Source organism: Trichosurus vulpecula, chromosome 3, assembly GCF_011100635.1.
Source record: "Trichosurus vulpecula isolate mTriVul1 chromosome 3, mTriVul1.pri, whole genome shotgun sequence".
NCBI lineage: Eukaryota > Metazoa > Chordata > Mammalia > Diprotodontia > Phalangeridae > Trichosurus > Trichosurus vulpecula.
In genome coordinates this window covers 147,354,152-147,379,960 of record NC_050575.1, presented here as the reverse complement: position 1 = coordinate 147,379,960, position 25,809 = coordinate 147,354,152, and the positions used below count along the sequence as shown (strand labels likewise).

The window sequence follows — 25,809 nt, the reverse complement described above, 5'->3', positions numbered from 1 at the left end:
GACCTTCCTCTTCTCTCTCAGATGTTAGAAGATAATGAACTTCCTGTGAGCTATCTGTTCTTTGCTCCAGGAGGGTCTCTCCCTCCCCCCCACCCCATTTCTTCTCCTAGACTTTCAGATGCCACCCCGGCAGTTGAGTTCTGATAGGGAAAACTTGAATGGACCAGATCAACCTTGGGTCCTCTGTCTAGTTTTCACACCTAGACTGTAAGCCCACCTCCCAGCCAATGGTGAGAAGGGATAGAGGTGGATGGGAATCTTTTCATTAAGAGTACACAAGCGAGCACACTGGAGACTTTTCCGACTAGCTGAGTGCCTGAGGGCAAGCCTGGTCTCACTGGAGAGTCACAAATTTGGAGGAGAGGAACTCGGAGAAGCAAAGTAAAAAGGGGGAAATCTGAGTGCACTGTGCATTGAGTGGAAATCGGCCAGCTGTGAAATTTTCAGTCGCGAACAGTCATACCCCGTGTAACCCAGGGTAAGTCCTGTGTCCCCTGTCCATGAGACCCAGCAGTGTTGACTGACAGATTTAAGGACTCTGAGAAGACACTGGAGGACTGAGCTAAGATCGTGAGGTCTTAGAAAAAACCAAGCCACCTGGCCCTGGAGTGCCAGGGGATTGGAATTTGTGGGGTTTCTAACCCAGAGATGAGGGTGACCTGTCGCATGTAAATTGGTTGCAAATCTCAGCGCTTGGACAGCCCTAGTGTGCTGTACCAAAGTAGAAAGGAATGGCCATAGAAAGAGCTCTTAAAATATTTGACTCAGGTGGGGAAAATGGGTTTCCCCTGGTAATGTTGGAAGTGATTCTGAATTCGAATTCGAAATTGTTCATGTGAAATGTCTGTCTAACTAATGTTTTGTCTGTGTTTTTTGTTCTATGTTCAGGTAAAAATGTTTAACTCTAGGAGACTGAAATGGGCTCTTTTGGTATGAAAATTGTTTGATAAGGAATCAGAGCTGAAGCTTCCAGCTGGGAGGGCTGGGGGCTCTGAATTAAGGGTTGGTTAGATTCTAAAGGGAAAAAAAATCTATGTATTTTGTATTGAGTTAGTCTATCTAACATCAGGCAAGTGTTTAAACTGTAGAGGAGAAGTAAAGGGGTCTGTATGAAAAATTGGATGACCACTTTAAAGAGGTTCAGTGGTCTGCTTAGGATGTGATTAAAAATTGTTGGTCATTTTAATCTTTAAGTTTTAAGGTAAAAAGAAAGCAGCTGGGAAAAGGAAAAGCTGGGTGAGTATGTAATTTATTATTTACTTGAAATGTTTGAGGTAGTTTGGGTCAAGATTAGGGAAGAAAGATTGAAATTGGAATGCAGAGGCTAAAAGTTTCAGTAAAAGTTGGGAAAAGAGAGAGATAAAGATAAAGAGATAAAGGGATTTAGGTGGGGGGTTGTAGAATGGCAGCTTGAGACCGCCTGGCTAGCCAGGAGTCCATGTGCTGCTCTTAGCTGCCACATGCTCCTGACCACACCCGTCCCCTACCCTCCACATTGAAAGACTGTGGGGAGCTAAAGCTAAAAGAAACTTGTAACCTGATTGGGAAATAGGTCTGATTAGTTATTGATGAAAGGTTTTATTGAATCTCTGGATATTGACTATAAGAAAGATTTTGATTTGTATATTCATTAAGCTTTGCCCATGTAAGGTATGACTGAATTTTGTTTTCACAGAGATTATATAAAATCATGACTTGAAGCCATATACTAGTGGCTAGGGATAGGAAATTAAGCTAGCCCCCTGAAAATTAGCATATCTAATTTGCTCCTTTGTTTTTAGAAAGGCTGCCAGGCCCAAATGTTGTACACCTAGGGAGGAGCCTTTAGCAACTGAAAGGAATTTTTCCCCTCCATGTTATCTGAGGCAGCAGGATGAAGGGGGAACTGAGAAAAATATTTTAGCTTGGTATAAAGAATGAGTGGGGGAGTTGCAAACCCATGTGCTCTTAAGGACCACTCCCTCTTATCTTTCTTAAGAGTCCAAAAGGTTTTTTTTTGAAAGAGAAGTGCCCATACCCCTTCCCCCTCAAAATCCTTAGAATCCTTAGGCATTTTGTTAATTGCCAGTATGCATAAGATGAAGCTTGGAGAAAGTGGGGTGCCAAATTCAAATCTGGATTGTTCATGAAAGCAGATAATGATATGAAATAAAGTTTTTCTTTTCTTTTGTTAAGTTCATTCATGGCCAGGCAAATATTCCTAACACTTGGGCCAGAGGTAGTGGGTTCTGAAGAATATACAGCTAAATAAATAAAGTGTATTTAAGATATTAATATATTAATATATGTTATGCATGTATTTATATATTAATGTATTAATATAGAAATACCAGAAGTAACAGAATCAACAATTCCTATATGTGATAATCTGGAAATGCAATTGATGTCATCTGAAATTTATTGTTTCTGTATTTCTAAAATTATATTGTATCTCTAAAATTCTCTTAGATTGTGAAGTTTGAGAAGACCATTATGTGATTTTAATCTGAGTTTGATATATGTGAATTGGGTGCTTTTAAAGGATGTGATGAAAATTTGATGATTTTAAACTGTCATATTTGGTTTAGAAATGTATTTACCTAGACTGAAATGAGTAGTTCAAATTTTACATACATAATAATGTTTAGGGCATTATTACATTTCTATAGTATAAATTTTGTTAGAGTTGCATTAGGTTAAAAAGTTGGACAATTGCTGTAACCTAAGAAATTATAACTTCCAAGTTTTGTCTGGACATTCAGTTGAAATTGTTTTTGCTATAAATCAAGTATTTATGCAAAGGCCTTGTTTGGTCCTCTTGTAATCTCTGTCAATTCAGGATACATTGTGAACTGTTAAAAATGTAGTTTTATAAACAGTAATCTTTTCTTTTACAATGCTAAGAGTATTGGGCCTTAGAAATTAAAATGTTGCCACTAGTGATTAAAATAATTCCTCTTATAATCTAGATGTTGTTAGATTAAGAATTGTACTTAATTAAGAAATTGAGGTTGTTAACTGAACCAAGGACTTTTGGATATTCAATCTTGTGTAAGGGTAGAAGAATTCCTATGGACAAAGCTTTTAAAGTCCTGGTAAACTTTGTGATTGTTAGAAAGCTAATTTAATTGGGTATGTAATGGATAGAAATTAAGCATTCTCACCATTACAATACTTTTTTGACTAAAGAATTTTGTGATATCTAGAAATTCTGTAATAACAAAGAATTGAGTTGTCATAATACTTTGAAAAATGTAGGGGTGTGATTTTCAAGCCTGTATCATCTAAAGATATATTTATGTATGTTAATCTGGAGGTTTATGGACTAATTTGTGATGGCACTTTGGGAATTTGTGAATGAATCCCAATGTTTAAAGGTTATTTTGCTTTAAGAAGGGGAGAGACACATCTCATTTTAGAGCTGTCCAAATAATTTTTCTTCATGAAAGTTTAGTGACAATCGCTGTTTATATCAGGATCAATTTTAAACTGTTTTAAAGAGGGTAAAATACTTTTGGAAAATGCTCTGTAAAATCTTTTGGTATAATTTTCAGAAGGCCTGCTGAATTTCCACCTGTAAGCTAATTGGTTGCAGTTCAAACCTGCTGTGAGTTTTCCAAGTTCTGGGTGAGAACCTTATACTTGGGGAATTAATGCTTATCTATAGAAGTCTTGGGGGAGGGTGGTTAAATCATGTGTTTTATGTACCCCAAGAAAGGCCCATTCAATGTCTTAGTTTAGATTTTTGAGTAAGGAGGGTTGAAACTGAAGTCCGTTCATTTCTTACTCCTCCTCCCCGCCCCACCTTAGTTTAGATGAGAAGAAAAAGTTTGACCTTTGCCTACCTGTCAGAAGGGAAGGACTGAAAGAAAGAGAACAGTAGGGGTCAGAAACCTCTGAACCTGGCTTCTTAAAGTCAGCACAAATGATGGGCTTTTAGGATAAGATTAGGTTTTGAGGATGTGGGTCTTAATGATACAGTTTTCATTAGTGAAGTTTGCCATCTGATGGAAAAGAACCCACCCTCAGGGGGAGATGATATGGCAGATCTCTGTAATCAGAAATCAGCAGGTAGTGACAAAAGGGAAGTTATCTGCCAGAATCTGTTACCATTGTGAAAGAAATTGGTTTTATGGGGAAAAATGGAAAATTGGATAAATGCAAATATGTGAAATCTTGTTGTTGTTAATCAAATGACTGGTTACATTGGTGCTCTTGTATAGCCAAATGAAAGATAATATGGTTTCTAAAGTATTAATAGGAATAATTTGGGAAAAAGGGAAAAGAAGTTTTATGAGATAATATTGTTTACAAATGTAAGGTTGAATCATTATCCCATAGACTAAGGCTGGGATTTAAAGTTACATTGTAGCTATGTGAGATAGAGTTCTTAGATGTTTAAAGTGATATAAGAGCAATTAGGTATTAATACAAATAGTGTAATTAATCACTGCAATTAAATCAGAGACATCTTCAGTTTAGGGAAAAGAATTTCAATGTAAGTCTCCTTAAGAGAGATAAGTTGTAGAATATTTCTGTATTGATGGGAAAAGTTAAATGTGGATTTGAATTCATTCCATTGTCTAAAACATAAAGATAAAGTTACATGGTTCAATTCTTTCAGATCAGGTGTAATTAGAGAAGAACAGAAAAATAGAGGAGAAACTGATGCCAATGTGTTAGAGCAATAACTTATGATCTTAATGGGAAGACTTTATAAGAGAGGAAATGCATACAAGCTATTTAGAGCTAGCTTTAAGGATATTCCTCTAGCAATGTGAGATTATATTCATATTCATTGGAACTTGCCATTCAAAGACTTAATGGGACTGTTAACTAACTGCTTTTCTGAGTCTAACTCCAGTTGTGAGTATCCAGGAAGGCTGACCCAAGATGCCAGCAGCCCTGTTGGAGGGCAGGCATGAGCTGCAGGTATGATTTCTTGACACAGTTGAGGGGGCAACTGTTCAGCATGTGCTGAGGTGGGACCCTCCTGACTTGATCCCCTTAACTGAAGCCTGACAGACTAGGCCTGGCTCGATGCAGGTTGCAGTTTGACATAACTTCTGCCTGGAGTTGATAGAAAGCTGGGGAAAATATGGTCCCCTTACTCTAAGTCCCTACTCTCTTGGTGGCAAATTTCTATAATCAGAAGTTTTTGTAAGTACAGTAAAAATCTATTGATTATGGAACATCTTAGATTACTATAGGACTGGGAGTAGTGTTTTTGTATAGGTCTGTATATAAGTTAGGTTTTTTTCTCAGTAATGGTATGGAGACAATTAGGTCAGGGACTTGTGAGAATATTATTTTGTTGTTTGGTTAATATCAAGCTTGTCTAAAGCTTTGTTACTATTAGTAATGCTAAAAGAAGAATGGCTTGTGGTTTATTTTGTAAATGCCATCAAAGAAACTTGGCATGACTAAGAGTTTATGATGTTATATGTGCTGTGTTAAGAATTGGTTATTTAATGTGTTTATGTATGTACTGGAGCCCATTGTTAACTCCTTAAGTGAGATACCATCCTCCTGGTGAGGAAATTAATAATGAGTGAATGTAAAATATAAGAAGCTGGGTTCTGATGCAAATTTCTTAAACAGAACAATTTGTCAAGGTTCCAATTTTGAATTTGTAAAATGATCAGGGTTATAAGGATTAGAAATGGTAACTTAAAATTGTGCTAAGGTGACTTTTGTGGGAGAATGGACAGAAAGCTGGTTCCTATAAGAAGACAAGAGGAAGATGCTGGGATGCCATGCTGAAGATGGCAGAGCAAATGCCAAGGACTGGACGACTTTTGATGCTCCCTGCGGGACAGCTATACAGGGAAAGACTTTTTGAATCTTAAAGGGACAATTGCATCATCATTTTCCTTTGGGTTTCTGTATTTGTATTAACAAAGGGGACTGCCCCCTTTGATTTGTCAATGTGTCAGAGATTTTGAGGAATGGAAACCTTAGAAAAGGGTAATGGGGATGCAAGCATGATGGGAAGATAAGTTGATGGACAATTTATATCAGCAATGATGTGTGAAGACTTCAAAATCGTAAGAAATCAGAAGGGGGACTGAATGGGATGGATAATTGTGAAGACTTCACAGGGTATGTCTAAGGGAGTAGGAGAGGTTTGGGATTTGGCCTTGTGATTCTGGAAGGTCAGGGCCTGGAGCTGTGGGCATACCCTTCCCCCTCTCTCTCAGATGTTAGAAGATAATGAACTTCCCCTAAGCCATCTGTTCTCTGCTCCACGAAGGTCTCTCCTCCCCCCCTCCACCCCATTTCTTCTCCTAGACTTTCAGATGCCACCCCGGCAGTTGAGTTCTGATAGGGAAAACCTGAATGGACTGGATCAACCTTGGGTTCTCTGTCTAGTTTTCTAAGCCCACCTCCCAGCCAATGGTGAGAAGGGATAGAGGTGGGTGGGAATCTTTTCATTGAGTATAAATTAAGGCAGGTTCCCTTTTACCTCGCCTCCTCCATTATGGAGGTGTGCCCAAATCTTGCAAGGTTTGTAAAATAAACTTACTTTGTTTCTCCTAAGGATGTCTCTCCTATTATTTAAAAATCCTGTCCCACACAGTACGGTAAACAAGACCACTGAAATGCCTAGTAGGATACCAGTGAAATGCCTAGTAGGATACTGGGGGTACAGTTTCTGGGAACCCCCTTGAACTCTCCTTGAATCTTCCCCCTAGATCTGGCCTTCCCCTGAGGCCATAAGCTTTTCCTTATCTCTAGGCCCAAATCTCTGTTAAACTAGCCTAGCCCTGTATTGTCTGTTATCTTCAGGTGGCCTTCAGCTATTTCCCACCCTTAATCTCACTCCTGGAGTCTTGACCTCTAGTCACCCCAGTACCATCAAGATCCTCCTTAGACTCCTCCCTTAGACTACATGACCACCCCTAAATCCCTCCCACAGTCTTTCTGTATATAAGCTCCATCTTGCCTCCATGCAGGCTCTCAGATTCAATCTAGCTCAGTGGAAACAAGCATCACAAATAAGACTACTCGTTATGGCAAATCTTTAATAAACTTTCTTTTTCTTTGGCTGAGAAGGCTTGAGTCGAGTATATTTGGCAGGACCTGGTGTGTCAGTATTTTGGGGTCCCGAGCACCCCTAGAAAAATATGGTTCCCTACCCTCATCATTTTCTTTAAACTCATCACCAGCAGCTCCTCCATAAAACTGTGAGAGTCTAGCCTCTCATTTTTTTCTCTCCTTCGGGATGCCATAAAGTTATAATAATAACTTTAACAATAATAAAATCATGCAAATGCTTGAAGTTGTAAAGTTAAAACACAAGAATGCTAAGGATTGTGTATATATATATATAGATATTATATACACACATGTAGATATTAAATGTACATATATACATTGTGCATATGTATGTGTGTATATAGGGAGCTGTTCAATGATCTCCCTCAGCTCCAACTCCATGTATGCATGTGTGTATACATACACATACATATTTGTGCATATGCATAATGTACACACAGGGGTTCTTAACTTGGGGCCCTTGAATTTGTTTTAAAAATAAACTGATAAGGGTATTTCAATTATCACTGATTTCCTTTGTAATACTGTGTATTTTGTTTTATGGATTTGAAAACATTATTCTGAGATTTCCATAGGCTTCCTCAGACTGCCCAAGGGGCACCCGATAAGAAAAAGGTGAGGAATCTCTGGATTCCAGCTCTAATCCTCTATCCTTATGCTTCTGCTCCCCCTCCCCTTCTTTCTCCCCCTCTCCTGTTCTTCCTGTCTCTGTTTCTCTCTTCTGCTCCTTTTCCCCTCTCTCCAGTCCCCCCTCCGGTTCAGACTGCGCTGGGCCTCCGGCCCGGCAGAGGGCGCTCTCTTTCGCGAACTGGCGGTGGTTCTGCCGTAAGACGCCCGTCTCCAGGAGCGATGGAGCCGGAGCTCCGAGTACCGAGACGGAACAGGAACCGGAAGCTGGGCCGGAGCCGGAAGCGGAGCGACGACAGCTGCGGGGGTGGGGTGGGGGGGCGGGAGCAGCGTTGGGGCCTGGACCGCCGCGGCGGCCCCTGGGTGAGAGTGGAGGTTTGCGCAGCTGGAGGCTTGGAGCGGGACGTCCTGCAGCGCCACCTCCCAGATCCGGTAAGTGCAACCCCCTCCTGCCTGGGATACACCTCGCTCTCCAGGACTTGGCCTCGCTCCCAGGCTCGGCTTTCTCCTGGAGCTTCGGCGCCGTCAGGCCTCGGGCCTCCCCTCCCCGACACCCCCGGCCCCACAGACTCCCCCTTTGTTTTTTTAGCCCTTTCGGGCGCTCCAGCGACAGTGGCCGGAGCTCCTTCTCCCCCACCCTCTGTCCCCGAGCCCGCGGCTGCTTCCTCCCTGACACCCTTCCTCCTCGCCCCCATCCTTCCCCTCCATCGCCTTGCCATGTTTTCCCTCTTTTCCCTCCTTGCTCCTTTCCCCCCACTTACTCCGTCCCGTACCTGCTCCTCCTCTCCTTCCTCTTCTCTTTTCCTCTTCTCGTCCTTCCCCCACCCCCTCTTCCCCCATTTCTTCTCACCATCGTTTTCTCTCCTTTTCCCCTCCTCTCATCTTTCCTCCTTCCCTTTCACTTGCTTCTTGCTCTCTTCCTTCTTTTCACTTCATTTCTCGTCTTCCCCCTCAACCTTCCCTATTTTCTATTTCCTCCTTGCTCCTTTCCCTTGCCTCTTTTTACACTCAGTAACTTTCGCACCTTGCCCCTCTTCACCCCTCACTTTCCCTTCATTTTCTCTGCTTTTTGCTTCATTCCCCTCAATCATTTCTTCTCTTCCCCTTCCCTCCTACTCCGTAGCTCACAGGATCGTTGTGAGGAAAGCACGAAGCGATATAGCAGCGTGAGCTTTAATAGTAACAATGTTTCAATTAACCGGTGACCTCATCAGCGTGTAGACCGCCTCCACCGGTGATGGTTGACTCCCCTCCACATCTCATCTTGTGCATTTCTTGTTTGTCTTTCTGTAAATCTGCTGTAGAAAACAATTCACTTTAGTGATATTTTTAATCTTCATCTCTGTTTTAAAGGTGAGGGTGTTCAGATAGGTGAAATGATTTTCGACATAGTGAGGACCCTTTCTCTGCTGCTTTTAATATTTTACAAATAGCAATATACTATTGCATCCCGTCAACCTCTTACCTTACTGTCATTACCAGCTCATCTTTTTATCAGGTATCCTCAGGGACGATTTTTATATTACTTCCCCAAAGAAGTCATCACCACAACACCGCTTGCACCAACCTGCTTGTCATTACATGACTTTTTTTTTTCACATTTATGATTCTTATGAAATTGTTATGTTCCATGACTCCCAGATATAATAGCACTAAGAAAACTTTACTGTTAAGAACATCGATGGTTTTTGAAGCAGAGACCAGCTTGAAATCCTAATCTTTAAAAAATTGTTCTTTTTGCCAAATTCAGAGCTGCTCAATTTGATCTAACCCATACTTCAATTGAATGAAGGGAAAACCTGATTAAGAGCTTGCTAGATGTCAGGCTCTGTGCCAGATGCTATTAAGTGCCGATCTCTGTGCCAAAACTGGGGACAGTAATGAAAAGCAAAGACAGCTTCTGACTTGGGGGAATTTACATTGTAATGGATGGAGACCATTCTTGGGGGAGTAGAGGCCCTATGAGAGGCATTTTGCTTATGTTGAGTTGATAATGGTTCCAGAACTGGAGGGGGTGAGGGAGAGGAAAGTGTGCGCTAGTAACTGTTGAGAAGCTGTGGAGGACAGAGTTGGGGAGAAAGGAAGGAAGTTAAGTCTGTCCAGGAGCTTTCTTGAAGTAGAGAAACAATCACCAATCAAGAAGGGGAGATGAGAGGAGCTGAGGAATAGAGGCAAGATAAAATTCAGCGATGAATCAGTCAACAGGTATTAGGGGTTTATGTCAGTGTAAGAAGATTTACAGAAAAAGCAAAAAAGTTCTTGCCCTTAAGGAAAAAAGATGTATATAAATCAGAACATGCAAGGTAAATACACATTAGATGGAAGGTAACTTGAAGGGATGGCACTAGCAGCTTGGGGATCTGGGAGGGGATAGGACTAGGAAAGGCCTCCTGAAGGAGGTAGTACTTGAGCTGAGTTTTAAAGAAGCCAGAGATTCCAAGAGTCCAAGCTTGGGAGAGAAAGTCTGCCAGTTATTGAGAGCAGCCAGTGCAAAGACATGGGGCTGGGAGATGGAGGAAGAAACAGGTAGATCAGTATGGCTGAACCATAGAGTGCTTGGAAAGAGTAGAATGAAGAACATTGAAAAGATAGGGAGGGGCTCAGCTGTGAAGAGGTTTAAATGCCAAAGTACTTTATATTTGTTCCTGGAGGTAATAGAAGGCCACTGGAGGTTATTGAATAAGATAGTGACATAGTCACAGTAACGTTACTTGGGCAGCACAGTGGAGTGAGGAGAGAGTTGTGTGAAGCTGGAGGCCATTGCAGTAATCATGGTGAGAGGTGACTTGGACCTGAATTAAAGTAGTAGTTATGTGATTTGAAGGAAGGGCTCATGAGAGAGATTTTTTTTTTTATTTTGGAGGGGGGAAGGCAGGGCAATTGGGGTTAAGTGACTTGCCCAAGGTCACGTAGTGTGTCAAGTGCCTGAGGTCTTATTTGAACTCAGGTCCTCCTAACTCTAGGGCTGGTATTCTACTCACTGGATTAGGCAACTAATTATATATGTGAGGTAAGCCATAGACAGGTGTCACTGAGATTTTAAAGCTGGGTGACTGGAAAGATGATGGTGTCCTTGACAGGGAAGTTCAGAAGAGGGGAAGGTAGGAGAAGGGAGATGGTGAGTCTTATTTTGGACATGTGGAGTTTGAGATGCCCATAGGACATCTAGTTTGAGGTGGTTGGTGTTGCAAAACTGAAGCTTAGGAGAAGAACTAGAAATGTATATCAGCATCTCAGAATCATGTGCAGATAGTGATAAAATTCATAGAAACCAATAAGATCAAGTGAGAGTTTAGAAGGAAGAGAGGACAATGTCTTGGAGACAGTGGGTATAACTTGGATGAAGATCCAGTTAAGTGGAGGTCAGACAGGTAGGAAGAGAACCATCCTCTATAGTCACAAAAAGCTAAAGAGGAAAAAGCATTCATCTAGGAAGGGTTCTCTACTTTTTTTTGTTGTGGAACCTTTTGGCAGTCTGATAAAACCTATGGATCCCTTCTCAAAATAATGTTTTTAAATGCCTAAAGAATACATAGGATTACAAAAGAAGCCAATTGTATTTAAATATTTAACAACATTAAAAAAAAGTTCATTAGAATTCCTGTTATAGGATAAGGTGGTCAAGCCTTAAATGCTGCAGAGAGGATGAGAAGGTTGAAAATGAAGATCAAATGAGAGCATAGGTAAGTTTGGAGGATCAGTTTCAGTTGAATGATGAGGTTAGAAGCCAAATTTCATAGGTTTTAGAAAGTGAGAGTAGAGGAAGTGAAAGTACCCATTTTAGATGGCCTTTTTAGGTTGAACTCTCCTGGCTGCAGTCTCTTGTCTGCAAAGAGGCTCTGGAGCTGTCTAGAGAGGAGGTAGTATGATGGATCTAGATATGAAAGGGCCTCAGGGGCTCTTGAATTAAACCCCCTCATTTTATGGATGAAAAAAATAGGCCCCAGCAAGAGATTGTCACTTGCTTGTGGTCAAACAGTATCAGATTTGAAATTTGAATCAAGGTCCTCTTAACTTCAGAGCCAAGTGCTCTTTCCAGTGTACCCTGCTGCCTGACTCCAATTTATTGTCCATCTGTAGCATTTGTCCAGTATCTTTCTATCTGTTTGTCTATGTACACATGTAATTTTTTGGGAAATGTGTTTAACATCTATTTCATTTTTTTTCTGTGGTTGGTTACTCTGACCCTTTTCAAACAATTACATATTTTATTGAAGAAGCTTTGTAGTGTATCTAGTTTGTATTAATTGCATGGGTCAGTGAATTAAAAAAATTATTTCCCTATCAACTTTTCCTCTCATTTTCTCCCATTCTTTTCTCATTCCCTTCCCTCCTTTTCCACATTTTCTTCCTCTCCCTTCTTGCCTCTTTGTGACATCTGGCCTCTTTGAGAGGTGCTGACAAGTGCTTAACTTGGATTGCTATCATTTCCTTCCTGTCTGTAGAGATGTGGAAAGGCTCTTGGACTTCTCTAGATTTAGCACGTAGTAGGCATTTAATAAATGTCTTGTTGATTAATTGACTGACTTAGTTGTGGCCTGCAATAGAAACTAGTTTGTGGTGTGAAGGCAGAGGCCTTAGGAGATTGGTCTGTCCTGTTTTAGATTGATGTTGGGAGGCACAAGTATAGTGGGAAGAATAAAGTCACAGAATTTAAAGCTAAAATGGACCTCAAAGGTGATCTGGCTTGGAGGTTCTCACTTTTGAGGTTAAGCCCTTTCTCCTATTTTGAATCTAAATGTGAATTCATAAGTAAACATAGCTTATACTATTGGGATAAATGTCTTATGATATATACATTACTATTTAAATTTTATTAATATCTAAATTAACTTAAAAGTATTGCATTCATTGTGTATTTGTTGCCATCATTTAATACTAATAATACAACTATCATCATGTCAAGTCCAGGAAATTTTTTTTAAAGAGTTCCAAAGCACATGCCTCTTATCCCTACTACCAGTTAGGTTGAGGCTAACTGGTCTTTTGAGATCAGGAGTTCTGAGCTGATTCAATGTCTGTATTGAATCCTTAATAAGCCCCCTAGTAGGAAGGAGGCCACCAGGTTGCCTAAGTAGCAATGAGCCATCCCACATTGGAAACAAAACAGGTCAAAGCTTGTGTGTCTGTCAGTAGTGGTGAATGGCTGCTGCATTTCCAGCCTGGATGAGATAGGGAGCTCTCATCTCAAAGAGGGAGAGAGGAAGGGAGGAATCCTAACATTCAAAAGTAGTTTGGGAACCATTCACTTTATAGATGTAGAAACTAAAACAAAAAGAGATTATGACTTGCCCAAGGTCACATAGGAAGCAAATAGCAGGTTCTGGATTTGAACCCAGGTCCTTTGACTCTGAATGTAGTGTTCTTTTTATTGGATTCAGAAAACCTGTTAACTATTTAAGTCGCCTTATTTACTTCCCTTAGTCTCAGTGTCCTCATCTGTCAGTAGGGGTGATAATCCTAGCATAGCCAAGTTTACAAGATTGTGTGAAGGAAAGCCTTGTGGAATGGGTGCTGGGCTTGTGTTCTGAAAGGGAGGAGGGGGTGGGGGAGGGGCAGTGCATTTTGAAATGTTCAGTGGGCATGATTATTACACTGTGGGCTGAAACTGGGATGTGCTCAGGAAAAATGTCATAAAGTTGAAGTCAGTCTAATCATAGTAAAGAAGGGGAGAAATTGCTGTAGTGGCTCAACTCCCTTGGTGATTGGAGAACCTTGGGGCTGGCCAGGAGTGCATAAAGGGGAATACTATAGGAGCAGTCAGTATGATCCTGCTTTCTTTCCTGTAGCTGGAGGATATTGAACAATTAACCCAAAGACGTAAATAAATCTACCTTGGATCTTTGAAGACCCTACTGGACCATCTTTTTAACACCTCTTGTCGCACCCTAGGGTTTGCTTGAAAGACAAGGGTGGAGGGAGACTTCTGCCTGCTTTCTTACCAAAAGGGAGGAGAGAAATCCAGCAGCATCATCTTCAGGAATAAAAGGTATAAAAGGTTTGAGCTAGGTTGATTTTTGCTGAAATAATAAAATTAAAATATCAGTGAAAGGGAAATGTTAGGAAGCATCAAGGCCTAGCCCAGTCTGTATTTTCCATTGAAGGTCAGTGTTCCTGTCAAAGACATCCAAAGGCCTTGTAACAGGCCCCTTTTCAATTTAGTTTAATTCAGCAAATATTTACTAAGTACTTAAGATATTCAAGGCACTGGGTATGGAGACAAAAAAAAACAGTCAATAGCATGTTATACTAGGGGATAGATTGGGCTGGGAATAGGGATGGACTTATGATTTCATTGGCATAGGGAACTCCTGAGTGAGGAGGCTCCCTCTACCAACACAGCTGGGCAACTTCTCTGCAACTCAACATCTAGAGAGCTGCCTAGAGCCTTGAGAACCTGGACCATAAAACCAGTATAGGTCAAAGGTGGAAAACCTTCTACTCCAATGCCAGTTCTGTATCTACTATGCCCCACTGCCTCTCCATACTTATACCTTGTACCACTGGGTACTGCCATCTTTCCCTCATGATCAAATCTACTTTGCCATTGTTCCTATTGGGTACATGTCAGTCTGCTCCTCTATGGCTTAGTTCACCTGTAACTTTCAGGATCAAAGTGCTCTTCTTGGCCAACCTGTGTGTAAAAGAATAGAAGCTCCTTTACTGAAGGTAATCCAGATGGAAACACTGACAGGCTGGACAGCTTTGAAAGTTACCTGTTGAATTTATATGCTTAAAAGGAAAAGTAAGCTGGACATAATAGAAATTTGTCCTTCCTTGCTATTTTGCCTTGCATGTGAAAATACCTATTTTCAACAAATAAAATAAAAATAAAATTTAAAAAACAACAACAAAAGAATGTAAGGTCCTTGAGGGCCAGAGCTGTCTTTTTGCATTTTTGTCTCCAGTGCTTAGCACTTAGTAGGTGCTTGATAAATGCTTATTCATTCATATTCACCTCAGTTCTTTCAAGGCTGGTGTCCTCCCATATAAAATGACTTCATTTGCCTTATAGCCTATAAATGAAGTTTTGGTATAATCTGTGGATTTTAATATGACTGTTATAGTGCTTAATTAAAAATTGACAGTCATTGGTGGGAAACCTAGCTTTGTTGGGGAAATTTTCTCTTTTCAAATGGTGGTATGAAAATATTTAATCATTTTGATCCTGAAGGCAAATAACCTGAATTAATTGTTGTAGGATATAAAAATGTCTTCGTGGGTCAAGGTTAACAGAGGACAAAGTCAAAGATGTGCTGCAGATAAAAGGTGAGGTAAAATACCCCCTAAATATTTGTGCTAGCTGTATTTCATAAGAGTTTCAGTAGGTTAGTGGAATTAGATGAAATTGTTAATATTGTTTTCTAGAGTTGTTCGCTACTGTTTAGTTGTGAAGGCTTTCCCTAGAGAAAGTTGTCATTGAAGGAAAGACTTAGTGTTTGTGTGGGTGTGTATAAGTCTTTGAATATGCCCAGTGTTTCATTTCAGATAGTCACATTTGGCAACCCTAGCCCTCCAGAGCATGATCACTAAAGATGTCACAAACTCCATTTATTAAAATTTAGACATTTTTCTCCCAGAACCCCTCAGAACCTATTTTTTAGGAATAGTTCTTACATGTTTGCTTATCTAGTTTCCAAGCCCACTATTGATTATTCATACTTTGAAAGATCTGTTGGTTTACCTCTCCAACAAACAATTGTAGCCTCAGTTATATGGAAAATTCAGGTAATATGGAATACCTTGTCTCTTTATGGTGCTGGATAAATAAACTATCTTCTGTATATGAATCATATTTGTTAAACCCTTTCAATGGATGCATTTACTCTAGAAAATTTTGACAGATTTCAGTTTTATAAAATAGTTCTTATTTAAATTTTTCAGAATGACTGATTGTACTTTTGGGTTTTTGCGGTTGTGGCTATGATAGTATAACAGATTGGCATGAAACTGCAGTAATATAACTTAAAGATAACCAAAGACCCCATACCATTTCTTAACATAGTATTTATTTTAAATACCAGTGAAAATCTAGGTTATCATTTGTAATCTTTGTCATTTTAATGAAGTAAATTGATTTCCTAATGGTCACCCAACCATCAGTGTAAATTTAAATGAAGAATACTTTAAAATTAGGTGTTGTGTTTTATATTCCTGTGATTATACTTCGTTAAAATGGGATATCCTTGCTGTGTATATTCCCTCCACAGATTTGCAGATCACAACTCCTCTATGCCTTAGATCAGTTTGGTGAGTTGCCTTAGCTGAAAAATTTATCCATTGGCCTGGAGGCTAATCTAATCATCAAGGCTAGTCCTCTGGGTTCTCTTAACCTTTTCTTTTTGAGAAGACCTGCCCTAGCTTATGCTGTGTTTGCTCTGCTTTTTAGTGTCCGTACCTGTAAACCTCAGGTTCTGCAAAGTCACCAGAAGATCTAGGTTCTAATAGTACAGTTGTTAACCAGCTGTGTGAACTTGGGTAAGGTCCTTACCCTTTCTGGACCTTAATGCCCTCATATATAAAAATAAAATGAGGTGTTTGGACTGAGTGTCTATGGTTAGTATTATGTTTTCTCAAAATAGAATCATAGGTTACTTAATAATAGCTGAGAGATTATGGTATGTAGAGGTAGCACATGCTGTCATGGCCTGTACCTTAATATGCTTTGTTAAAGAAGGAAAGGGTGGCTCAAAATGCTAGGGAACAGTAAGTGCCCGAATTCTAGAACCTCTCTCTGAAAAATGATATCTGTGAAATCAAGCATCTTCTTTAGTTTCATAAATCTTTTAAATATGTTTGATAAAAGACATCTGGGGGAAATTTTTATCAATTTTTTTTCTTCATTGGTATAACTTAAATATGGAATTTCTTTTTAAAGTCTGTTTCTGTTGATACTGAGGTAACCTCAGTAAATGGAACGGGACCAAACAGCTGTCATTCCAATATGTGGTTCAGAGAATCTGGTTCCCCAATAAAAAAAAAATTCTAGTCTTATTATGTAGTTTAAGCTTTTCATTAATATTCTTTGGACCCTGAGCTAGCAGTCTGGAACCTTAAAAGATCTCTCAGAGTAGCCTGTGTATGCGAAGGTGGCACTTGTGTTGTCCTTGTTGGGTATAGAAAAATACCACTGTCTCCTTACATTTTAGTGCCATTTCTTTTTATCATTCTTCAGACACAGAGACAACTGTCACTTGAATTTTCTGTAACTTTTTTTTTGGAGGCGGGAAGGCAGGGCAATTGGGGTTAAGTGACTTGCCCAGCGTCACACAGCTAGTAAGTGTCAAGTGTCTAAGGCTAGATTTGAACTCAGGTCCTCCTGACTCCAGGGCCGATGCTCTATTCACTGTGCCACCTAGCTGTCCCCTGTAACGTTTTAAAGATATTATTTTTACTTCTTTGGTTTTTGCTGCTTCTATGGGTTTAATATTTCCTATTCCTTGCAGAATTTTCCAGCATTGTTCTTAGTGTTTGGAGTTCACATTAGTTCTATCTAGAACAGAATTTGTACAATTTCGCTTAATTTTTATTTTGATTTAGCTTGTAAATTTTGAGGATATTTTTGTGTACTGTTTTGAAAGGAAGGATTTTGATAGGCCGTCTTTCAACAAATAGGCATGTAGATGATTGACACTTAGGCAAGAAGGCTTTAAAGCAGAGCTTGGAATTAGGAAGGTCTGCACTGGAATTCTGCCTCAGACAGTGTTATTTAATCTCCTCCCACTCCATCAGTTTTCTCATTAGCCCTTACTTCCGGGGTTGTTATGAGTATCAACTAAGATAATATGGAAAGCATTTTGCAAACCTTAAAGTACTATATAAATGCTAGCTATTATTTACTTGCTACTCGTTCTGTTATTTAAAACTTGAAACTGCCTTTGAACCTAATCTTTATAGCAGCCCTGTGAGATAGGGAAACACACAGGATTCCATGGTCATAAATGAACCTTAATACTAAGAGAATTATTGAAAAATTGACAAGTTAGTCAAAGGATATGTGTAGAGACTGGCTCTGGTTTTTCTATTAGCTGTGACCTAGGATAGCAGCATAATGGAGAGTTCTGCATCTAAGTCAGTAGCCTTTGTGATTCTGCTGCTTATTACCTGTAGGACCTGGGGAGACTTACTGCCTTTCTCTTGGCCTCAGTTTCCTCATCTGTAAAAGGAAGAGAGTTGAACTAAATATTTGATCATTTACTTTGAAGTTCTATAATCCCATTATCTCTCTAGGCCTCAGTTTCCTTATCTATAAAAAGTATCATTAAGGCCCAGTCCAACTAAAACTTGATATATAGGCTGCTGTAGTCGATAATGAATTGGTCTATTTTTCAAAGAACATTTGAAAGTTAAACACTTGGTTCTGTTATTTGTGTTCCTGATGCTTTGGATTATTTTGACCATTTAAAATTTGTTATTTGAGTAACTTTTCATTGAGTAACTTTTGCATTTTACTATATTTGGACAATACAACAAACTCTTTTTTTCCCAGTTTTTGTCTGCTGATTCAGATTTCTTGAGAGAAGTATTAAAATTCATATTATTGTCAGTAAAATCAGAAACAATGAGGACACTTTTAAGAGTGGATTTAAAAAAAATTTTTTTAAAAAAATTTCTCACCAGCAGGTCACATGATGAGGATTTAATAGACTAATAAGTTAGGGGTAATTGAGATATAACATTAAAAATGTTAAAATATTTTCTCAGTGTTGTTAAAGTCTTTTGGGTCACAGGTCTTTTTAGAAATTTGTCTACATTTATAATTGTGGGAATGGTATTTTGGTAGACCTTTTTATAGATTTTTGCTGAAATTACAGTGGGTAGATAAAGACAAATAGGAAACCAAAATCCTTTCTAGAAAGTCACATAAGCAAGTACATTTTAATATTAAATAGCCTTTTATACCTTTTAACAGATTTAAAGAAAAATCAATAGATTGGCTTCAATCTTAGGGTTGCTGGAACAGTTTATTAATTGGTTCATTCATGCAATATGAACTTTGGTTTACTATAATTAATGAATCAGTTCTTAAACTCTTGCCCATCACATTTCACACCTGCAAATTGATGTTTTAGAGTAAAACTTCTTTGTATTTCTTCCAGAATCCCAGGTAGTTATCTGCTGACTGCTTTTCAGAGCCTTTGACCTTGAATATGGCATACTTCCTTTTGACCTATTCTGTCTGTTGTCCAGCTGGTTGAGGTGTGCTACGAGCCCAGAAGGAGTCCGTTTGTGCATTAGTGCGTTGTTTTTCTTCTGTGGCTTAGTCAGAGTGACCATTGGATGTGACTAGTTCTTAGCAGATTGTCCATTACATGAGTTTATAGTTCTAGATTGCTTAAAATAAATGGCTTGGGCAGGCCAAAAAATGTACCCTCCATTTAGAAGGTGTTTGAGGTAAAGCATTATGTTTGTGGGTGACACTAGATATTCTGTTTCTTTGCCAGGTAGTTGTATCTTGAGGTTTCCTTTCTTTCGCTGGACTGTTGGGTTCCAGATATCCTGCTGTTTTTCTCCTTGGAGCCGGCTGGCTTTCTTGGCATCAGTCAGGCTTATTTGCTAGGAAGCTCTGTAAGGCAAATGCAGCTTCCTTTTGACTTATGCACCTCGAACCATCTGCTAATGCCTTCTCTTGGTCTTCAGACTTGGCTACTGTAATCAAGAGAAGGGCTGAATCAAGCATCTGTGCTTATCCTTTTTGTAGAAGAATATGTTTCCTAGGCACTGTTTAACCCTGTCGGTCCAAATTGCCGATAGGAATTCTCATTTTGTCCTTTTTCCATTCAAATAACAGTTTGGAGTAGGCATTTTCTTAGTTTCACTTGTTTCTTTGTTCAGTTTATGTTGTTGGTTGCCTGATTAATTGAAGTTAAATTCAGTCCAACAAAATCAAATGTACTGTATACCAAGCATCAAGACCCACAAATATTTATTAAATAGCTACTTTTAAAATTTTTTTAAAATTTGGAACTCTAAACAACAAAACTCTAAAAAAACAAAACTCTAAACAACAAAGAGCCATACACACAGCAGAACACAAAAAAAGGATTCTATAGGAAACTGTTAATCACCATTTTATATGGCTTACTTTTTTAAAAAGTATAAATTTTACATATTACTTTCAGAACTGTCCTGCTTGTTTGTCTTTCCTTCTGAACTTCTTTCTGGGCTTTTCTATTTATTTAAAGAAATGTTTCAGTGGCCCTCCTTTTTTGAACATTGCTATTGCTACCCTTCTCCCACCTCAGCCCCATTTAAATCTGAGAGAAAGAAAGAGAAGAAAAAAAACCTTTGTAGTAAATATGCATAGTTGAGAAAAGCGAAAGTGCACAATGCCATGCCTCCAAATATATACATATCTCTTTGTGCATCTTGTGTCTATCACCTCTCTGTCAGGAGTGGGTATCATTAAGGAATATGTAGGAATATTGTGCTAGGTGCTGGGGTACAAAGACACAAGTAGACCCTCAATGAGTTTTCAGTTTATTAGGGAAAGCAACATGTCCACATATGAGTAAACAGAAAATGTATATAAAACAGCTATTGATTAGTAGGCTGGGGGAAGGCATTGCCACCTGAGACTATCAGAAAAAGCCTCATGGACCTGGAGTGGCCTTGGAGCTGAGCTTTGTAGGAAGCTAAAGATGTGGATAAAGAGGGGAGTCCATTCCAGGCATAGAGGACAGCTTGTGCAAAGGTATGAAGATAAGAGACAGCATGTCCTAGACAGGGTACAGCAAGTAAGCTAATTTGGAGTGCTTTTGGAGGTGAGTAAGATGTAATAAACTTGGAATAGTAGGCAGGGGCCAAATAGGTTTTAAAAAAAAAAGCTGAGAGATTTGCATTTTGTTCTACAAGCAATAGATAGTCACTGGAGTTTGGGGAGCAGGAGGGTGAGAGACCTGTGCTTTAGAACTGTCACTTTGGCAGCTGTGTGGAGGGTGGATCAGAGAGGGAGGGACTTAAGGCATAGAGATAATTAGGAAGCCATTGAGCATTGTGCTGGGTCTGGAGCTACTAGACATCCAGAGATTATTCTTTATTAGATGAGATGTATTGTACACAGATAACTAATAGAAAATGATGCATAGTGAGTAAGTAGGAAGAAATACAATCTTATATAGTAGATAGAGTGCCAGATTTGGAAGTCAAGAAGACTAGTTGACCATGGTCAAGGCAGATAATCGCTTTGACCTTCTGGTACTTCCCTAAGACTTACTTTCAAAATATAGACTGTATGATCAGTAGGAGTTCCAGTGAACTTAGGTACATTAGAAAAATTACAAAGTACTGTATGAGACCTAGATAGATGAAATTTAGTAACTGACTGAGTAGACCTCCATTGTGGTGTTGAATGTAGGAGATGCTTAATAAATGTTTGAATTTGAGTTGGAGGAAGTGGCATTTGAATTGGATTTTAAAAGAAATTCAGCAGAAGGAAAAAAAGGAGATCATTTCAGGAATAAGGAAGAGCATGAAAATAATTTCTAGTTGAGAGATAAAATGGGAGCCTAAGGAAGCTTTGGTCTGACCTTCAGGGGTATGTGGTCAACCAGTGGCAGGTGAGAAGACCAATTGCATTCCACTCTCCTTAGCTTATCTCCAACACAGTTAACCTTTTCCCCCCATACTCCCTCACTTGCCACTCTGACCTCTTCTGTACAAGCTCCCAACTATTCACAGCATCAGGTTCAAAAGTACCATTGGGAAGCCTTATGGTGGGTTCTCTCAAACATACTTAACTCCTACCCTCTGGATTACCTCTTCCCTGGGGAGGACAGAGTGCTCCTGGGCAGTGATGGATGAATTAGAGACCCACCTCCCTCCTTTTTCCATCTTCTTCATTTTGGACCAAGATACAAATAGTACTCAGTATCAATAGACTTTTAAATCATGAATCTTTTGCTTTCACAGCTCTCATTTTCTAGTCAGTCAAATGTTTTTTCCAAGTAGAGAAAGTTGTATTAACTGATTAATTTTAAGTGAACCTTTGTTATGTCAGGATAAGCAGGAATGAATGATATTCATCTCAGATAGTATTACATGATCTCTGTCTTCCTCCCCTCAGCCTTTCTTTTAGACTTAATGTGGAGGGCACCAGCATTCTTCCTTTTTCTCAGGTTCATCAACTCCTCAGTCACCTCGTACATCCAGTCAGTTACCAACTCTTTGTCATTCCTGTTTCCATGCATTCTCTTGTAGCTTTACTTTTGCCTCTACTCACACAGTTATTACTCAGGTCCTCATCACCTGGGCTGTTAAAATAGCCTCCTAATTGGTCTTCTGGCCTCAAGTCTCTCCCCTCTCCAATCTAAAGCTGCCAGAGTGATTTTTCTAAAGCGTGGGTCTGACCAAGTGTTGCAGCAGCCCTTGACTCAGCTCCAGTGGTTCTTTATTGATTCTAGCATCAAATATTATTTTGTCTACTTTAAGTTTCTATTTTTTATATTTTATAATGTATATAATTATTAGTATGTATGTATAATTTATAAAGAAGTAATATACACATTGGGACTCATGCTGATACTTTTTGTTGATGAAAAAAGTTGAGAGACCACTTTAGAGCAGAGATGTCAAACTCCTGAGCTGGAGGCCTCAACTAGATTAAAATGTAATTAGGAAATGTTTAACAGAATAAAAGTATAGTACAATATGGAAAATATCATTTTGTGGTTTTCTAAGTAAATATACTGGAGGCATGGATCTGTTTCAGTTTGAGTTTGACACCACTAATCTAGAAAATGGAGATACATGAGGAGGACCTTGAATACCAAGCTAAAGTTTGATCTTTAGTGTTAGTGAATCATTCTTTAAGATGTTGAATTTTTTTGTAGACTAGGGTACTTTCATAGCAATATATCACAAGGAATACATGTGATGTATTAATATTTAAACTTTCTTTTAAAAACTGGTACTCAAGGCCCCTGGTCTGTACCAAGACGTAAACAGTACTTATCATTAATAAGCTTTTAATTCTTGAATATCTTCCTTTCACAACTGTCATAGCCAGTGTTAGATACTTTTTCCAAGTAGATAAAATAGTGTTAATTTAGCTGAACCTTTACTAGTAGTTCTGGTGCTTCTAGTAGAAAATGTTAGCCAGATTTGGGGGGAGAAGGCACATCTTATTACCAATATTGTACTTGATTATTTTTAGGGTAGTTAGTTTGAGGGAAATCAGATAGTCTGGAATGTCTAGTGTTGATTCTCGAAACAATGTTTTGGTGAGTTGCAAAGGTTCATAAAATTTACCTGATACATCTTGCTTATGATAAATCCACTAAAGCACTTGTATAAATGTAGTAGAACAAAAATAAAAAAGAAAGAACTTGAATAATTTATATTTTAATCTTCAGAGATAACGGTTTTAGGAAAATTCAACTTGTAGCTTTGGATCTGTGATTTCGTTGTATGTATTAGAGATGTGAAAACCATTATGTTTGGGTAAAATGCCTTTCTGTGTGTAACTTTGCCTTTATTATATTTGTATATTTTTAGCATAAATCCTTATAAACCTCATCTGATCATTTCTCCTGGAGATGGTCACATAAAGGAAAGTGAAGACACTAAAAGGTAAAGTTTTTACTAAAATGACTGAATTTGCTAAAGGTTTTAGAAATTACTTATATGTCTTAATGTCTACTCTATTTTGGTTATGACTAGTGATAGTCCTAGCTGCTTATTTGGTAAATAGCTTGGGTTGCATTCATCATATCAATAGTTGCTAATGGTAGCAAAAGGAGAAAGTTTCAAATGGGGATATCCTGATTTAATTTTACCTCAGTGAAGCACTTTGTCTTTTGGCCTGCAATAATTAAAACATAACTTTTGGAACAAATTAAGTGAAAGATTTGAACAGACATTTATAACCTGTGTCCAAATTTCAGTCTCTGCCTTAATGGGCAGACTTAGAGGTAACTGTGAGGATTCCAGTGTGTCTGGAGGAATGTTGGTGCCAGTACAAAAGCAAGGAACTTAGGACTAGCACAGTGTCTTGCACAGAGAAGGTTTCATTACATATTTGAATGAGTAGATAGTTTCTGAGAGATGATGAGTTTGATGAAGTGTCAGTGGAATAGCTATGTAAAGATATTCATCAAGGAGTTAGAAATGTGGAACTGAAGTATGGGGAGGATTCAGGCCCAGAGAAGTAAGTAGATTTGGAAGTCAGCATTTTAGAGGTGTTAATTGAAGCTGTGGAATTTTATGAAATCACCATGGAACTGAAAGAGAAAAGAAGGTAGAGAACAGAACCTTGGGAAATACCTGCTTTGTCATGGAAAGAGAGAAGTTTTAAAAATGGGGAGGAGTAAGTTGTATCAGATACTGCAGAATGAAAACCTTTTTGCAAAAGCACCTATTTTAGGTAAGTGATGAGAAATGAAGGGAGAAGCATTAGTTTTGAAGTTTGATGAAGGGTTCAGTTAGTGAGTAAACATTTATTAAGCACCTATTCTGCTATATGCCAGGTACTGTGCTAAACCATGGGGATGCAAACATGAAAAAAGACAGCCCTTGCTCTCAAATTGCTTATAATCTAATAGGGGAATACAGCCCCTACCCCCCGCCCTCCAAAGGAGCTGAAAACTGGAGAGTAATAGGAAGAGCTGGGGAAAGGGATTGATAAGGAGGCGTGGAGGAAAAGTTGGAGAAATCTCTGAGCATTGCAGCCAGATAAGAAATGAAGAGGTGTTCTGAGTTCAGCTCCCTCCTTAAATGGAGGTTAGGGAGTTCACGGCTCTGTTCTCCAGTCAAAGGAGCGGTGATGAAATGGTGTCCTAAGGCTGATGGGATCTTGCAGAATGATGGTGTTGTCCCAATAACGAGAGGGTCAGAGGAAATATAGCAAAGGAGTGGGTAGCACAGATAGAGAAGATTTTTTTAATTAGAAGAGAAACCTGAGAAAATTTTTAGCTGGATGACAAGTAGCCAGTAAGGAGAGAGATACTGAATTTGCAAAAGAGAAAGAACTGACAAATGAGATATCATGATTCAGTGGAAAGAACATGGGGTTTTAGCAGCAGAGGCTGGATTTGAATGCAGGTTCTGCCACGTGTGGTGTGACACCTTCCTCAGTCTGTGCAGTGGCATTAGGCCTCCTTTTCCTCATATGTAAAATAAGGATATAACTTTTCTAGTGGGTAGAGCATTGGACTTAGGAGTCAGGGACTTGGGAGTCCTGCCTCAGACATTCTAGTTAAGTGACTCTGGGCAAGTCACCTCAAAGTCACTCCCAGCCTCTCCCTCTGTAGAATAGAGGCAGGAGTATTATTATTGTTGTCATCGTCACCGTCATCGTTTTCATCATCATCATCATCATCTACCTTGGAGGATTATTGTGAGGATCTAGGGAAGACATGCATATCAAACAGTAAATAAATACAAACTATTTTTATAGAACAGGGTTTATCAGTTAGGAGATGGATGGGATCAGGCGTATGGATGGAGGGAGAAGCTTTGTAAAAGACTGGATACCTCTTCATAGAAAGGATGGTTGAAGATGCAGAGATATTTTGAAGTAAATAGGAGAGGAAATGAAGCAATCTAGATGGTTCTTGATCTCAGTAAAGTAGGAAGTGAAATCATCTGAGTATTAGGGAAAGGGGAACAAAGAGTTCTCAGAATAAGAATTGCAAACTATTAACAAGCGTATGAAAGAGAGTTGCAGATCACTAATAATTAGGGAAATGCAAATCTGAGCGGCTCTGAAGTTTTACCTTATACTTGGGAAAAAGTGTAAAAGATGGCAGAAGATGAAAATAAATGAATTAAGTGGTTACTATGTGCTAGGCCCTGTTTTAAGTGCTGGGAATGCACATGCAAAAAATAAGGCAGACTCTTCCCTTAAGGAACTTAGGTTCAAATAGGGGAGATAAAATGAAGGAGAGTGGGCAGGCAAGGGAGCTTTATTTTGTGGGTTCAGTGGGATAATCATTTGAACTTCAGGGCAGCTGATTGACATATCCTTTCTAGAAGCAGTGATTGTATTGGTGGTGGTAGTTTTATTTTTCCCGTTGTCCCTAAGTAACCCGGCATAGGTGGCTTTCAGCTTGGTCCTTACATTGTATCATCTTTTGGAAGAAAGCAGGATGATAGAATTACATCTCTAATGATGTCAGTAGTAGTGATCAAGGAAATGAGGTCCTG

General features: G+C 39.1%; 1 protein-coding gene across 5 annotated transcripts in view; it reads left to right on the top strand.

Annotated features, from left to right (window-relative positions):
• The first annotated feature begins 7,934 nt into the window (after window positions 1-7,934).
• The window catches only part of LOC118844626 (nuclear receptor coactivator 5-like), a 33,919-nt gene continuing 16,044 nt past the window's right edge, over window positions 7,935-25,809 (top strand). The window contains exons 1-5 of one of the 5 annotated variants that reach the window (XM_036752557.1): window positions 8,009-8,097; window positions 11,276-11,348; window positions 13,558-13,654; window positions 14,867-14,934; window positions 23,161-23,235. In XM_036752557.1, the coding sequence (XP_036608452.1) occupies window positions 14,876-14,934; window positions 23,161-23,235 (134 nt within the window). In that variant the 5' untranslated portion in view covers window positions 8,009-8,097; window positions 11,276-11,348; window positions 13,558-13,654; window positions 14,867-14,875. Of the gene's footprint in view, window positions 8,098-11,275; window positions 11,349-13,557; window positions 13,655-14,866; window positions 14,935-23,160; window positions 23,236-25,809 lie in introns of all 5 variants that reach the window. The other 4 variants (XM_036752558.1, XM_036752556.1, XM_036752560.1 and 1 more) reach the window with 4 other exon arrangements.